At 47.5% G+C, this 17,299-nt stretch overlaps 2 protein-coding genes across 2 annotated transcripts in view; both read left to right on the forward strand.

Moving 5' to 3' along the window:
- KLHL13 (kelch like family member 13) overlaps positions 1-17,299 on the forward strand; it is a 1,461,558-nt gene that overhangs the window by 430,116 nt on the left and 1,014,143 nt on the right. The gene's annotated exons all lie outside the window — the stretch shown is intronic.
- The window catches only part of GPC4 (glypican 4), a 108,375-nt gene that overhangs the window by 71,935 nt on the left and 19,141 nt on the right, over positions 1-17,299 (forward strand). The window contains exons 3-4 of the mRNA XM_083595429.1: positions 140-531; positions 9,783-9,948. Of these exons, the coding sequence (XP_083451555.1) occupies positions 140-531; positions 9,783-9,948 (558 nt within the window). The remainder of the gene's footprint in view (positions 1-139; positions 532-9,782; positions 9,949-17,299) is intronic.

A 17,299-nucleotide genomic window follows, 5' to 3' on the forward strand; every position in this document is an offset into this window, starting at 1 on the left:
ATTAGAAGCTTGTCCTCTTGTGCACAGTCCACTGGGGTTCTTCGGCTGCGATTCCTGCATTGCAGGGAGCTGGGCCAGGCGACCCTTTGCAGCCCTACAATTCCATGATTCTGTGAACTGATTCTCCCCTTCCCTGCAGAATTCTTCAGAGAGCTTCTCGAGAACGCCGAGAAATCCTTGAACGACATGTTTGTAAGGACTTACGGCCTCCTGTACATGCAGAATTCAGAAATGTTTAAGGACCTCTTTGTGGAGCTGAAGCGCTACTACACGGGCGGCAGCGTCAACCTGGAGGAGATGCTCAACGACTTCTGGGCCCGGCTGCTGGAGCGCATGTTCCGCCTGGTCAACCCCCAGTACCACTTCTCTGACGAGTATCTGGGGTGTGTCAGCAAGTACACGGAGCAGCTCAAGCCCTTTGGGGATGTGCCCCGCAAGCTGAAGCTCCAGGTGACACGGGCGTTTGTGGCGGCACGCACCTTCGCACAAGGCCTGGCCGTGGCAAGGGACGTGGTTGGCAAGGTGTCTGTGGTGAGTTGTTGTTGTTGTTGTTAGAATTTATATACCGCCCTATATCCAAAGATCTCAGGGTGGTTCACATTAAAAGATTACAGTATAGAAAATAAAAGCAGGGTGGATAAAAACCAATGATTTTTTAAAAATATATATCAAAAAAGGATTTTTTAATTTAAATTGGATTTTTTAAAATTTAAACTGGATTTTTAAAATAAAATGCTTTTAGAGGAAAAACCTTTCTAAAGATGGTTTTCTATTTAAGTTACATTATACTCCAAAGGCTATTCATCAGGAAATAATGATTTGTTTTAACTTTTCATTTGTGCTAAAACTCAGTCTAAGGTGGGGTTTTTTGGGGGGTTTTTTAAAATGATAAACCAGCCAAAGTCCTGGTTAAAAAGGATGTTTTGCATTATATTTATTTACTAGTAACTTTTCATCCAAGGCTCTCTAAGCAACTTACGTTAAAGAAAATATGTGCACATGCATAATAACATTTGTCAAGGTAGGCGGGCAGGGTGGAAAAATCATATAATACCTCACCACTTCATCTAACACACAACTTATGGAAAAACAAAAACGACACACAAGTCCTGTAAACAGTAACAAGCAACGTTAGCAATAGTCAAACAGTAAGCAAAGCAATACTCTCACCCACTGATGAGCAGATAAATGAAACTGCGGTCCCCCCTCTCCCCCAGAACAAAAACCATTCACAGCAACCAACCCTTAACCTGGCCACCCCGAAATCTGGCATTAGCCCAGCTGCTGCAAATCAGTGGTAAGTGAATCCAGGGTCCTCCTCCAGGGAGTGTCCAGCACCTTTCCTCTCCCTTCGGTGGGAAGCAGTAGCAAAGCAGAGCAAGGGAGGTGGTAGCAAACGTTTTACCTGCTTTGCAGCTACCCTGGCTACTGCTCCTCTCTTGCTGCTGGTGGGGATGCAGGAGACAGACAGGCTTGCCGTTGTTGTAGCCACCACTTTCCTAGGGTTCGGTGGTGGTGGGCTCATTGTCCACAACAGAAAGCCCTTTACGGTGCATCTGGGGGGAAAGGGCTGTGGCTCAGAGGCAGAAGGAATAGCTTTGCACACTAAGTAAGATCTCCCTGGTTCAACCCCTGAGAGCACCTCCAGTTAAAAGGATAAGGAAGAACAGAATAAGAGACTGCTGGATCAGTCCAGTTGTCCATCTCTTCCATCATCTTGTTTTCAGTGGCCACCCGGTCCACAAGCAGGACCCGAGAGCAACACCACCCGTCTCCCTGCCTGATGCTCCCAGGAAGTGGTATCCAGAAGCATTACTGCCTCTGACCATGGAAGCAGAGCAGAGCCGTTGTGGCTAGTGGCCTATCTACCATGAGCTTGTCCAATCAATCCTCTTCTGAAACCATCCTAGGTGGTGGCCATTGTTGCCTCCAGTGGTAGCAGGTTCCATAAACGTCTACCACCTCTGAGAAAGGTAGCAGATCATGGGAAGCACCTTTTATGCCTGAAGAAGCTCTGGAGAGGCACTGTTAGTCAGTGCATAGAATATTGGTCCAAGAGTCCTCAACGTGGTGCCTATGTGTTGAGGCCCTGTCTGAGTCCCGTTGCTGAGCAAGCAGGGGCCAGGAGTCTCTGAGGAACACTTCCTTGAGAGCAGAATCCACATGTGAAGTCAGACAGTTCAGAGGTCAGGGAATCCAGATGAACACAGGCCAAAGGGTCCAGATGGAGAGCAGAAAGCAGCAAAGTAGTGTTGGGAACCACAGGCGTTGTTTCCAGCATCTGACTGCTGCTGAGAGCTCTGTTTAAGAAGACCAGAGCCAGCTGGTTCTCATCAGTGCCTTCTCCTCTCTGTCTCGGAAGGCTGATCAGCTGCAGGTAGAGTCACTCTGCCTTCTTGCCCTTCAGGCTGCGGTTCAGCAGGTGAAGCTGACTCCTGGCCCATGCCGCTATGGGTATCACAGCTCCTGCTGATACCCTCCTTAGTTTTCTGACAAGGCCTCCTGCTCATCCCAGTTTTTAGTTTTACAATGGTACCTTGGGTTACAAACACTTCAGGTTACAGACTCTGCTAACCTGGAAGTAGTACCTTGGGTTAAGAACTTTGCTTCAGGATGAGAACAGAAATCGCTGCAGCAGCGGGAGGCCCCATTAACTAAAGTGGTGCTTCAGGTTAAGAACAGTTTCAGGTTAAGAATGGACCTCCGGAATGAATTAAGTTTGTAACCAGAGGGGCCACTGTATTTAAAATTGAGTTGTTTTGCTTTAGTTAAAGGGGTTGACTCTGGAGTAGAAGTGTTTGGTCAAGGTTTTTTTTTTGGGGGGGGGGAGTGTAGCGCATAGTTAAACTATGGAATGTAGTTGGTGATGACCACCACTTATATGGCTTTAAAAGAGGATACGATAAAATCATCAAGGACAAGGCTATTGGATAGCCATGGTGGCTAGTCAGAGGCAGTTGTTGACACCCATTTGTCTTGAGAGAAACTGGAGTGCACTTCTGTGGGTGATGTGAAACTGCTGAGTTAGCAGCACTGAAGTGACCTCCCCAGGGCCCAAGCCTGGGCAGTGTGTATGGAGGTTCTGGGCAGGCCAGATGACAAGCCCCCCCGCCTCTTGGCCTGGCTGATGTGCTCCAAAGGAAAGTAGAGCAGTACATTTGGCAACAGCCTGGCTGCAGGAGTTGCTAGAAGGAGGTGTACAAGGCACCATCCAACTAGGGACTCCACTGCAGATTTGTTTACAGTTTACTCCTTGGCCCTTTCCCCCCTGAAGATATTTTACAAGGCAGTTGAGGTTTAGGATCATAGTTTTCCTTTTCCTAGATGGGCTCCCTTCCCAGGTAGACAAGCTCACTCACCTCTACAGCATGAGCAGAAACCGCCTTCTTGGCTGTTGGACCCATTATTGGTCTTGTCCACTCCATCTGCCGGAGCTGTCTTTGCATGCAAAACCCTCTAACTCAATGAGGGTTTGAGACCCATCGGCTGCTTTCACCCAGCTTAGCCAGCCAGTCAAAGCCATTCCCAGGTGTGGCTGCTGTCTCATGCTGACAGCTTCTAGGAGCCCCAGGTGAGAGTTGAGTGCAGGGTGGGTACCAAAGGTGGCAAACTACCTTAGAAGGAGCATGACGTGTCCCCCAACAGAGGTATTACTGTATTGTCCTGAATATAAACCTCACTCCCCCCCCAAATTCCAGCTGTGAAAAGTTAAAGTGTGGCTTATATTCTACGTGCTACAAGCCTGCCTCCCAACACTACCTCCCTGAAAGGGGGCGGCCGGCGCTGGCTTAGGGAGGTAGTGCCGGGAGGCAATAGTGCCAGGAGATAGGCACGCAGCATGCTCAGAACCAGGCACTGGCCACCACCCCCCCATTCATGGTGGTAGTGCCAGGAGGCGGCAGCTTATTTGTGGATGCGTCTTATATCCAGGCCAATATGGTACCTCTCCCATAACACCGCATACACCCTTTGTATATCACGATTGCATGATACCATGATTTTGCACTATGATACCACGGAATCATGGTTTCATGAATCATGATATCACAAAATCGTATCACACAATCGTTATGATTTCTCGCAATCATGATACCCAAGCAGGAGCATGACATGACCCCCACCAAAGGTACTACCCCTGCTCTAGCACCCTATACACCCCAGTATGCCCCATGTTATACTGGTTACCGGCAATTGCAAGGGGCAATGGGAGAGAGCTGCAGTCACACTCAGATCCTGCTTGCTGATTTCCCACAATGGGCATCTGGTTGGCCACTGGGAGAACAGGATGCTGTACTGGATAGGCCGTTGGCTGCCAGGTCTTCTTCTGTTCTTAGGTGCTTTGCTTGTTGTTGTTTCAGGGAGGGGAGGGGTTTCTGAGCATTACCAATTTTTCTTCTGTGAAATGGGTGTTTCACAGACAACTTCTTAGATTTCCGAATGTGCCCCCAGACCCAAAAGGGTTGGGGAGCCTCTGGGCAAGATGGAGAAATACTCCAACCTTATAGTGGGCAGCTTCCAGTATCACTTTTGTCATTGGAACACTTATTGTAATGATCCCCCTTTAGCGATGTTTGTGGTTTCTGTCTCCTAATGATGCAGTTGACGCCTGTGTACAAGGCAGCTTCCTATATAAATGCAGATCAAAAGGATGCTCTTATATTGGCTGTGCAAACTATGGATTACTAGAGCAGACCATTCAGAACAAAATACAAATCTGCTGCTCTCGTGCTGCAAGAAGCACTCTTTGAAATGTTACTCATGTTTTAAGTTTTCTGTGCAGCCCTGCAATGTAAACCCTCTCAGGGCAGCTTACTCAGTAGAAAACAAGCATCACAGCAAAGCAATAGCAAGATAAAAGTAAAATTCAATCATGGAAAAAAGGCCTGGCAGCAATAAAATCTTGAGGTTTTGTTTTTAATAATTATAAAGCCAGTGGGGGGGAATTAAAATGTTTTCATTGACTGAATTTGAAAATATAGCAAAGGAAGAAACAGACTAGGCTCTCTGGGGAGAGAATTCCACAAATTCCTGTAAAATGCTGACTTTTCCCATTGTCTGATTTCCTTCCCTTTCATTTCTCCCAGCCTCAAAATTCTTTCCCTGCACCCCACCCCCAACTGAATTGCCTCAGCCCCCACGAAGATGTACGATGTTGAATCAGTCATGTTGGCAGGCCCAATTCAGATGTCACGGTGCCCACTTACCTAACTGTGTACCACGTGAATTTCTTTCAGTTTTGCAGATCTACGGAAATTCTGTGTAGCCAGATTTCGTGGCCTTAATTTTCAGCCCACTCCCGAGGAACCTGAATTTCTTACGCAACCACCTCATTTTGCAGCACCATTGTTATTGTTATTGTTATTGTTATTGTTATTATTCCAAAATTCTCTGTCAGGTCTTTCAAGTGCTCCTATGCTGGTGGGGGTGAGTTGGCCAAGAGGGGAATTCAATGCAACAGCTGCACTACTGGAAATTCGTTGTGTTGAAGACTGCACAGCAACAAAGTCACCAGCAGCCAGCTTATGCATTCTCTTGCAGGGGGGGGAAACATTTTGCCAGCAGGACACATATAATGCCGAGTCGCTTTAGCTTAGCGCTACATTGGATACAGCTTATTATCATTACAGTTTTGCACTTTTTAATTTATAAAAATATTTATATATTGCAGTTCATAAAAAATATATTAAAAAGCAGCTCTTATTTTCACAAACAGAAAGTAGGGCATCCAATAGGAACTTTCACCATGTAAAAGCGACCTGCTGCGGGGCCTCCTTTTCCTGTGGTTTTGATATAACCAAATCTAATCTGAGCGTTGTTTGAGCAGAACCTATCCACTACTCCTCCACATTTTACTTTGCCCTTTGGAGGACAGGGCTCTGGGGTTTCCCCCCGAGAGGAATTGCTCTTGTTCCTGCCCTTGGGATGGTTGGGGCTATAAATTTCACTTAATTATAGGACATAGGCTAGTGGGTGCCAAGGGGGTAAATCTGAGCAGAGCCATTTCAAGTGCAGGTGAAATGTATTACAGTGGTACCTCGGGTACCACTTCAGGTTACATATGCCTCAGGTTACATACGCTTCAGGTTACAGACTCCGCTAGCCCAGAAATAGTACCTCGGGTCAAGAACTTTGCTTCAGGATGAGAACAGAAATCATGTGGCGGCAACAGGAGGCCCCATTAGCTAAAGTGGTGCTTCAGGTTAAGAACAGTTTCAGGTTAAGAACGGACCTCCAGAACGAATTAAGTACTTAACCCGAAGTACCACTGTAATTTGCAATATGATTTCTCTCTTGTCCTCCCATGATGGGCTGCTCTTTCCAACCAGAGTGAAGGCCTTTTTGGCTTCTTTTTTTTTAAGTATGGGAACTTTCTCTTTCACATGTTCTCTCCCTCACCCTCCCTCATCTCTCTCCCCCCAGGGCAGGGGAATTGGGCTATTATTGAACCCTTGACAGATATTAAAATCAACGGGTTTAAATTGCTGCCAAGCATGGACATTTCCTGCCTAAGCCCTGAGGGCACTAAAAAAAAAGTATGTTTGGTGGGAGCAGGAATATGTAAGCCAGATCCCTCAGTGACTCAAGGTGGAGGGGAACTTGATATTTTGCAATTCATAGATTTCAGAAATATCCTCATAATGAACAACACATGGCTAAATTATATGTCGTTTAAAATTGGGGCTAAGCTGAAAAGCAGTTAGGAAGAGGGGCAGAATTTGACATTTCTGTGAGCCGTTTGTGGCAGCATCAGATGCCCCTCTTGAGTCTTGACAGTTCATTTCTGATGCTCCAAAAGAGACCAGAATTCTTCGTTTATGCAGGACTTGTGGCCTTCAGTTGACAATACAGCCACATTGCCAAATCCAATTGGCTACCTACCAACGTTGTCCTGATACATAGCTTGACGCCTGTTAAAATTTCAAGCAATGCTTTTTAAAAATTACACATCTAACCAAAGAAAAAGGGTGTGTGTGTGTGTGTGTGTGTGTGTGTGTGAAATGAATGTGCTTGAGTCTACTCATAGCAAGACTAATACTGGATGTCACACAATTATGTTTTAGACACAATGTTGTTAAAAAAAAAAGCTAACATGTGACAAATTGAAACAAATGGCTTTTTAAAGCCAGACTAATGGTTCCAGAAGTAGCAAACCTCTACATGGAAGAGGAAGATAATAGTTTCTTTTATTTTCTCTTTTTTGTATTTGTTTTGGCTTCTGTCTGCCCTCCCCCCCAAGCCTCACTTGCTTCTTGAGCCTCTTAACTGTAAATATTGGGGTTTTAACTTTGGGACTCTCTGCATGTAGAACATGTGTCCTTATCACTGACCTATGACCTCTCCTTCCCTGCTTATTGTAGGGGCAAAGCTGTGTGTGCAAAGTTGTCCTCTGTTCCTTAACAACGGTGAGGGAGACCATTCCAAACAGTGGGACCAGTCACATACCACCACCCCCCACCCCCGCTTGGGTTTTTACTTAAAACCAAGTTTCCAGCCCACAGGATGCAGCCAGGCAGTGTGGACTCTTTAAAGCCAGGTGCAAATTTTTTGCAAAGATTTCCAATCCAAGGTGCCGACCAACCAGACTTCGTTTCCTGGTCACCAGACTCCTCAGTTAAGGGCTCTTAATTGTTGTGTGAGATGCAGCTGGGAGGCAGAGAAGTGTTCATGGAGAAATCTCCAAGGGACGGGTTACTCTGCTGGCAGGCAGAGCTACGGAAATCTGGAGACTTGGAGAACTGTTTGTTCCAACCTTAAACTTGCTAACATGGAGCTCTGACATCTAAGTCTTGAAACCCTAAACTGTAGCACGGTTTTCCTTTCCAGTTAAATACAGTCCCAAAGCCTTTCTGGAGGATTTATCACTGCATCGCGTGTGTGTGTGTCTTTTTGTACATGCTGCCTCCTGACTCTGCAGCACATGTTGCTGAGTTGCGCTGTGCTGCTTTTCAAAGTGCCAGCGAGCCGCAACCACTTCCAGCACATTCTATTCCAGGGGTAAAGAGCTTCAGTAGGCCAAGTAAGTGTGTGTGTGTACGCGCGCGTACACACACACACACACACACACCATCTTTCTCAGGCCTTTGAAACTCTTCCCAGGCCACACCTCTCAACAACCAGGCTTCACACACGCTCCTTCCGTGTCTTTGCCTGACTAGAATTTTTCTTGCGAACCACTTAGCGGTTCAATCACAATCAAGTGAGCCAGGCAAAAAACATTCCTTTCAACCAGGCCTTTGGTTGATTTGATTGACATCCTAGGCCCTTTTAAAATGTGTTCGGGGGGAGGTAGGGGGTTATTGGGTTGTTACTGCTTTTATTTTGATTATGTATTTTGTGGTTTGATATTTTGATTCTATTTTGTGAATCTCCCTGAGACCTCCGAGTATAGGGTGGTATATAAATTCAATAAGAAAGAAAGAAAGAAAGAAAGAGTGATATGTACAATTTGTTATATAAACAACAAAGTAAGGATAACATCTCTGATCACGCTTCTTGCTTTATCTTGGTGGAGGATAGTGAGGGGTGTGTGAGTGTGTGTGGAAATCGCCCTAATGTACAAAGGCAAAAAATCAATTTTGCCTCTCATCCAAACAAACTCTCAGGCTGCATTCAGACAGTGTTTTATTCCATTTTCCTCTCATTTCCTCACCTGATTTCCATGTTTTATGCAATCTTCCACATGACGTGAAAGCCTGTTCAGCAAATCTAATGGAAGTGTAGTGCTCATTCCCTGTGTTCTTTCCAGAGGTAAAAATCCACCTGCAGCCCTGTTAACTCAGAAAATTGCAGGAGTTTTGTGTTGTAATTTCACAAGATGAAATTTGGGGGTGGTATCCCAGCATGCAGTTCTTTGCCACCATTTAAATTTAGCATGGCATGGTGGTGTGTTGGTCAAAAAACCACAGCTCTGTAATGGAAAAGGTAATGCCGTGTAAATGGAATGTTGGAAGTGGGGACAGAAGCGTTATCACCAGGAAAACTTAATGAAATAAGTCCCATGTCTGAATGCAGCCTCAGATCACCTCCCTGCAAAATTTCACAACAAGGAGGGTTCTTGGAATCTGCTGACAGCACCGTAGTCTGTCACTCCAGGGATTATGGGCAGGCATCCAGGTCTTGCAGAGCTTCCTTGGGCTCCCCGCATCATCTGCACTGCATGCACCCAGTTCCAGGCTACCGTTGGTGAAACTCCCAGGGGGTCCCAGAGATGACAAATAGGATTACAGTGGTACCTCTAGTTACGAACTTAATTTGTTCCGGAGGTCCACTCTTAACCTGAAACTGTTCTTAACCTGAGGCACGCTTTCGCTAATGGGGCCTCTTGCTGCTGCTGCCGCTGCGCCACCAGCACACAATTTCCGTTCTCATCCTGGGGCAAAGTTCTCAACTCAGGGTAACTCTTCCATGTTAGCGGAGTTTGTAACCTGAGGCATTTGTAACTTGAGGTACCACTGTACTCCTTCCTTCACAGTCCTTTCTCCAGGCTCTGCACACCTTCCCATCTCCAGCTGCTTTTCTTCATGGCAAGGCGCGGGGGAGACTAGTGTGGCCCCGTCCATGGGCTGGCGAAGGAGCAGCTGGTCCTGCTGTTGCTTTCCTTGTCCCACTCTGTTCCTTTTTCCTTTTGTGCTGTGTCTGTTAGATACTGAGTCTGCTGTATCTTTTGGTATCAGTGCTTAGAAAATAGTAGGCACTTTATAAATGTTAAAGACAAGGTAGTTCTGTCTGTGGTTCTCCTCCTGGCCCCTGCACCCATGCTTTTATTTTTGTTCTCTGCAAAGGTCAACCCCACACCGCAGGGGGCCCAAGCCTTGCTAAAGATGATGTACTGTCCGTTCTGCCAAGGCCTAGTTGCTGTCAAGCCGTGTTACAACTACTGTTTCAATGTCATGAGGGGCTGCCTCGCCAACCAAGGCGAGCTGGACACGGAGTGGAATAACTTCATAGGTGAGTGGCTCTTGTTTGTTCAGTTTATTTAAACCAGGCGATGGAGAATTAACAAAATGAAACAAACCCCTGTGTGAATTAATTAATTATTTAGAAAAGTGTATATAGACTGCTTAATAAAAACAGAACAACATGGCTGGCATAAATTGATAAGGTGTTGGCCAAGAATAGGGATCCCAGGAAGGTTGTCAGCTAGGGGAAAGAACAAGAGATAGGTTAATAAATAAGGTTAAGGTACAAAGAAGTCAGACTTCTCTAGATTTACACCAAACCACCACAATTAAGACTAGTTGCTTAGTTCTTTAGCTAGCTCTTTAACTAGTAATTTACCCAAATATAAGCATTTTGAAGCATAGAAGTTTACACTTACCGTATTTTTCGCCCTATAGGACGCACTTTTCCCCCTCCAAAAATGAAGGGGAAATGTGTGTGCGTCCTATGGGGTGAATGCAGGCTTTCGCTGAAGCCTGGAGAGTGAGAGGGGTAGGTGCGCACCGACCCCTCTCGCTCTCCAGGCTTCAGGAGAGCCGCAGCGCCAGCCCCACAAGGTCGGGGGACAGCGGGGAGGCGGAACGCCGCCATCCCGCTGTCTCCCGATGTGGTTTGGAGGCTGACGGCGGGGAGACGCGTGCTCCCCGCAAGCTCCAGGGACAGCGGGGAGGCGCAGCGCGTCTTCCTGTTGTCCCTGGGCCTGGTCTGCAGGCGGGCGACGGGGAGAAGAGCTCTTCTCCACGCCGCCAGCCCCGCAAGCTCCGGGGACAGCTGGGAGGCGCAGCGCGTCTTCCTGTTGTCCCCAGGCCTGGTCTGCAGGCGGGCGGCGGGGAGAAGAGCGCTTCTGAAGGATGGTCAGGGATGCTGCAGACAACAGGGGCTGCAGCGGACGACTCCCAAGGAGAGGGGAGAGGAGAGGAGGCTGAGGGAACACACCACAAGGGAGGGTGTTCAAAAAGGGGTGAGGGGCTGCTGGCTCTGCAGGCAAGGGGGGACATAACTGGGCTCCTCAGGTTCAGAGCATGTTTTCCCTACTAGGCACCTGAGCCCCCAGGGGAGTCGCAGAAACAATGTAGTTGGTCAAGGGAGCTGTAGACTCAAAAAGATTGAAAAGCTCTGTATTAGTGGATCTCTCCCCCCCCCATATAATTTAATTTCTCTCGGTTTCCGCCACTCCCCTTACCTTTTAAGAGCCATGCTGTATAAAGTGTGATATCGCACCTGGCTGAATTTTCTGACAGCATTTTATTGAACAGCTCTAAGCACTGTATCCAAAACAATATAAAGTAATGATCCACAATACTTAAAAGGCCAATGTCCAACAAGACTAAGGTTCCTTATCCCTTCTTTATGCCTTTTGAATATTTTTAGTTCCATTGGGATGCAACTGAAATTTTCTGCTCCAGGCATCTAAATAGCTGGCCCTGTTATCAGTGGAGCAGGGAGAGGACTTCTGAGCCTTCTGGGAAATCCACCCTAAGTAGCTCTGGGATTACAATTCCCAGGATCCTTTGGGGAAATCCTGAGAACAGGGGTGGACAAATGTGTCAATTTTGGTTTCTCCCGCTTTCTAACTTTTCTAGTATAAGTTCATTTTGCTACTCTCCCACATCAGTCTGGATCTCTCTTTTTAAAAGTCCTTGTGAAAATTCACCAGCATTTTAGTACAGTGGACGCTCGGGTTGTGAACATGATCTGTGTGGGATGCACGTTCGCAACCCACAGCATTCGCAACCTGCAGCGGTGTGTCTGCGCATGTGCAAAGCGCGATTTAGCGCTTCTGCTCATGCACGACCACCGAAACCCAGAAGTAACCCGTTCCGGTAGTTCCGGGTTTTGGCGGTCCATAACCCAAAAAAAACGCGACCTGAAGCGTCTGTAACCCAAGGTATGGATGTACTTGTTTATCCTAAGGGACACATTTTTGTGTGCAATTTTTCCTTATACATTGCATTGTTTTATGTTTCTGTTCTTATTATCATTGTTCCTCTTATCATTAGGATCATTAAATGTGTTGCCTGCTCTTCATCCAGGGCAGGTTGCAAATATTTAAATTTTGTTGTTGGAAACAGTTAAAACCATTTACAGTCACAGAAACAGAGCCAGTCCTGTTGTTTTTCCACTAATACATGCAGATGTGTGTGAGTGTGTGTTTGCTTGTTTGTTTTATAACCAGATATACACATTTTTACGGGATGCGGGTGGCGCTGTGGGTTAAACCACAGAGCCTAGGACTTGCCGATCAGAAGGTCGGCGGTTCAAATCCCCACGACAGGGTGAGCTCCCGGTGCTCGGTCCCTGCTCCTGCCAACCTAGCAGCTCGAAAGCATGTCAAAGTGCAGGTAGATAAATAGGAAGGTAAACGGCGTTTCCGTGCGCTGCTCTGGTTCGCCAGAAGTAGCTTAGTCATGCTGGCCACATGACCCGGAAAAACTGTCTGTGGGCAAATGTTGGCTCCCTCGGCCAGTAAAGCAAGATGAGCACCGCAACCCCAGAGTCGGTCACGACTTGACCTAATGGTCAGGGGTCCCTTTACCCTTACCTTTACACATTTTTACACACTGCTTTTAGTCAGAGAGCTGCACCGCAAAATGCGAAGTACTGTACACATTTTGTTATGTAGTTGCATCTTGGTAAAAAGTAGAGGTTCATGTTAAAAGGTGATCTGAACTGAATTTCTCACCCCACCCCATCATTCCCTGAGAACTTGGTAGCGGAGATGACAAGGCTTGCAGATGCTGTAGCAGGAACTTCTTCCAGGTAGCCAAGACACAGTTACACTCTAGCAATGGCCCTTTTCAGGGCTAAAAACCTTTCTAGATTCCCTTGCCAGGCTGTTCTAGCCATGGCTAAGGATGATTTTCCCTCCCTCCCTCTCTCTCTGTGTGTGCAGGGGTGTTATTTGGCATAGAGGCCTGATATCCCTTCCTCTTGGGGCTTGTTACAGAGGCTTGCCTTGTCCTGCGCCTCTGCACCGAGCCTTCAGAAGCCCAGTTTCACCAGAGAGGATGTGAGCACACTAGCTAATTCATCCAAGACCATAACCAGAAGAGCTCAGGGCTGAAAAGAGTTGCAGCAAAAAAGTGCAGAATATTTCAAAGGAGAAGGGCTGAGTGCCAGGAAGCTCGACAAAGGAGGACAGTCTGCTAATTGTAGGGGCCTCTGCACCACTCACAATGGCTCAAGAGGCAAAGCTCCTTGTGAGGAGGGAAGGCAGGAGCACTGGCAAAACAAGAGAGCCAGTGTTGTGTAGTGGTTAGAGTGGCTGCCTAGGACCTGAGGGTCTTCGGTTCAAATTCCCACTGGGTGGCTTTGGGCCAGTCGCTGCTTCACAGGGCTGTTGTTATGGGGAGGAGTGTCAGGAGCCAGTCAGGACCAAGTCAGAATGAAAAACACTGGTGTCAGTGAAGTTAACTCTTTATTGAAAAAAACCAAAACAGTGCAGGCCTAGCAACTCTTCCCAGTAAGGGCAGTTACAGGGACCAAGGAGAGATTCCCTGGCTTCTTCACCAGCCTGCTTCCTCTCTGCATCTTGGCCGCCCTCCTCTGCAGCCTCTGCTTCTGCCTCAATGTTTTCCTGCTCTCTGCCCCAGCCTCTTCCTGCTCACTAAACCTTGTTGCCTCTTCAGCTTATGACACCTTCTCCTCCCAGCCTGGTCCCTCGTCTCCCTCTGACCATTTATCATCATCCAGCCCCCTGGCTCTGAGCCTTCTTCCCTTGAGGGTTCCCTTGGGGGTTCTCCAGCTGGTGCCTCCCACACACTCCTCTGCACCCAGCCTGTCCATGGCACTCAGCCATTGAGAGCTTGAAGGCAGATGTTGCTGGTCAGAGCCAATGAAACTGAGTCAACAGACAAACATTCTGACTTGCTGCTAGAAGGCAGCTTCCACTGCTCAGGTGTTCAGCAAATGCCTGATGAAACAGGTGGAGGGATGAGTTAGTTCACCACCTTGTGGAAGAGAGTCTATAGCTCTGGTGCCACAGCCAAGAATGTCCTGCCTCCAAGTCACAGCAGACCAGTCTTCATAAAGCTACCTGTCCCATCATTGCATCCCCAGATGTTGCCAGGGCTGCCTGCCCCTGAGCATTGTCCATGCAAGCTGGAGGTTTGTGGGGGTGTTGCACTGCAACAACATCTGGGGATGACCCAAGGCTGAGGAAGGCTGCCTTAAAAGGAATCCAGCAGGTGCCAGGTCTTAATTGTAGGGGGAGGGGAGGGAATGTACACATGAGAGGAGGCATTTCCCCCACCCCCAGGTAAACAAGCATGCAGCTCTTACTGCTGTTCCAAACCATTATCAGCTTTGCCCTGGGGCACCTTGCTTCCTCCTCTACCCAGCCTCCGCCCACCTCCTCAGTTGTATAATTCTAAAGCCCTCTTGTCCTGAACCACAGCCCAATGCTGTTGAGGGGGGGAGGGGGGATTTACCATTCATCACGATTTGTTGGCAGGCAAGATCTTAGCGGGAACGAGGATGTAGTCATTCCCATGCACCTTTAACGCATCTCCCTCGCTAAATCCTTGCATTTAAAAAGTGAAAACTTCACCCTCCTTCAAAAATGCCATCTGTCTCCCACCTGATTCATTATAGGTGGGGGTTGCAATAAAATGTATTTCTTCTTGGCCCATCCCTTTCAGCCCCCTGCCAGCACAGAAAGAGTTTCCATCTGTATCCTTCCTCTGAGAGCAGAAGTGTGCTTATCTCTGAATGCTTTGCACTGGCAACTTGGATTGCCTCTCTCTCTCTCTCTCTCTCTCTCTCTCTCTCTCTCTCTCCCTCCCTCCCTCCCTCCCTCCCTCCCTCCTGTCCTCTCCTCTGCCCCCACCCCCACTCTCCCCTCCCAGCCTGAATAAGGATGGCATGCCTGAGTGGTGATTTGTGTGCTGCCATGACAATTGCAGTCACAAAGGCCCCGATTCAGGAATGCTCTACTTAGCCACGAGGTTGGACAAAGACACCACATAACCCAGAGATCCATTCTTTCTTCTCGTCTTCTGCCCCCACCCACCCCCAAGTCTCTCTTTCAAATTTATTGATTATTTTGAAAAACAAACCAACAAGAATACCACATTTTGTGTATCTTTTTTACAGTGTCTGTCTGTCTGTCTATCTATCTATCTATCTATCTATATCTATCATCTATCTATCTATATCTATCTATCTATAGTAAACCAAGACATTTTCTCTTGGCTGTAACAGGGGCAGCCTTGTTGGCTCACCAAGGCAGCTCTGAGCATTGCTCTAAGTCATGCTCTGCTTTCCTGTGGAATGCTTCCATTTTGCTGTCACATCAAAAGCCATTTCCCCCTCTTTACCCCCAGTACAATGAGGGATATTCATGGGAGCAGTCATTGCTCAGAAGGGCTGAAAGCTGAGCGTTATGGAAGCCGGCTGCAGTTCCATCTCAGGCTATGCCTTGCCCAGCTGTCCCATCCCTTGCTCTGCATTTACTGAAGTTCTTTGGTCGGTCCATTTGCCCTTCCTGGGTGGGCAGCTTTGCAGGTGGGCACTGCATCTCCCCTATGCACTGGTCTATTGCTGGCCAGATCGAACGCCTACTGCCAAATTGGCCAATAGCGGCAGGTGTGGGGGGGGGGTGTCAGTGACATGCGCCATTGCTTACCTCAGTGCCCATGGCCAAACTTTTCACATCTGCAACCAATAAAGTTGTGGCATTATTTGATCCCAAAAATCCAATAAGCTGTGTGGTGTCTGGTTATTTGCAGCTTCGGGAATAGGGTTGTCACAGGGCCTCGCCATGCAAACATGGAGTGAGAATGAGCATGGTTTGCATTGGTACTTAGCAGGCACTCATGGGTAATGCAGAAGGTCTGTGCCTTGGAAGGGAGTGGCTGCCTCTTCCCTTGCAAATATCTGTTTTTCACAAGCCTTTCTGAAATCACCAAGGTGGGGTTTGGCATAGGGGCCACTTCATTTGGCCTGCGGCTACAAAGAGTCTTCTTTCAGCTTTAGGAGCAGTTGTGGCACGGCAAATTCAGATGTGCAAGGTCCCTTCATGATAGTCACAGGCTTGTCCACAAGCACTTTCCTAAGATTATACAAATGCCTTACAACTATGCAGCAATACTAACTAGAGATGCATTGCAATTATCACTGCCTGCATGGCCTTTCTGCTAGATCTACTTGTGTTCATTGCATGTACACAGGTAAATGATTTGGAGTGCTCCAATATCTTATTTTGGAGTGACTTAAGAAGTTCCAATGTGCTTAAAAGGGCTTGCGCACCACTTTCTTGAAACAGAAGCACCTTGTGTCCCCAGTGTTCTCAAATGCTTCTTGGAGCATACAAAACAGCTCTTCTTTAGAGTTCTTCCCGCGCCCCTTCTCCAGAGTGATCCTGGGAGTCAATCCTCAGTGTCTGATGGGCTCCAATCAGTCGGCGGGCACCCTTAGCGCCCCCCGAATTGGCAAAGGAACCCCGCAAGGGGTTCCGGAGCGTAACGGGAGGCGCGGTGCTGAGAGTCAGTTGCTCCTTCCGTGGGGCGAAGCCGCACAGCTGTTGCCGGAGAGCGCTGACCTTTTTCCTGTGACAATTCGGCTGCTAAACAACTACCCGTGAGTAGGTGAAGCTTAAGAAATTGGGACTAAAGGAAGAAAAAAAGGGATTAATTTGGCACTGAAGCGGGAAGGTGTAAACAGGAAGTCCGCCTTCCGTTTCTGTACACAGATCAAAGCAAAGACGCTTCTAAGCTAAGACCTGGAGAGCGGTGCTTTTAAAGCTCTAAATCCGAACATTAAAGCGAAAGAACTCCCCCCCCCCAGGATAGTGGAGAGGGGGGGGGAGAGGGAAAAGTGACTTTATTTCTTCTGGGGAAAATAGAGACAATTACTTAACTCCTGGGACGGACTGCCAGGTTTATTAGAACTGTTGCATTGAGAGTTGCACTATCTATAGACATTGTAACTTTTTAATGGTTAACTCTGCAGAGGAGATACTTGTTGAAGGTCTTCTCTGGACTTGAAACTGTTGCTTGCTTTTTTTTTTCTTGAGGGGATTTAAGAAAATTGGAAAAGACTTTTATTGTAAATTGAATGACTGCTACAGTATCCCCCTAGAGGAACATTGAAGTTGTACATCCAGCTGGGGGATTTTTTCCACTCTGGACTTTGGGGATTTTCCACGGCAAGATCTGACCGTGGGAACGACCTTGATTCATAGACAGAAGTGGGATGACGGATAGGACAACACGATCGGGAAAGGCCAGAGTGCAGCAGCCCAGTACAGTTTCCCAGCAACGCAGACCATCTGTTCCTGGCCCTCCTGTGACACAGGGGGAAGATTCTGCACAAGTTGAGTCAAAAGGAATGGCATCAGAAGGGGATTTTACTTCTGTGT

This window comes from Podarcis filfolensis, assembly GCF_964270895.1.
Source record: "Podarcis filfolensis genome assembly, chromosome: Z".
Lineage (NCBI taxonomy): Eukaryota > Metazoa > Chordata > Lepidosauria > Squamata > Lacertidae > Podarcis > Podarcis filfolensis.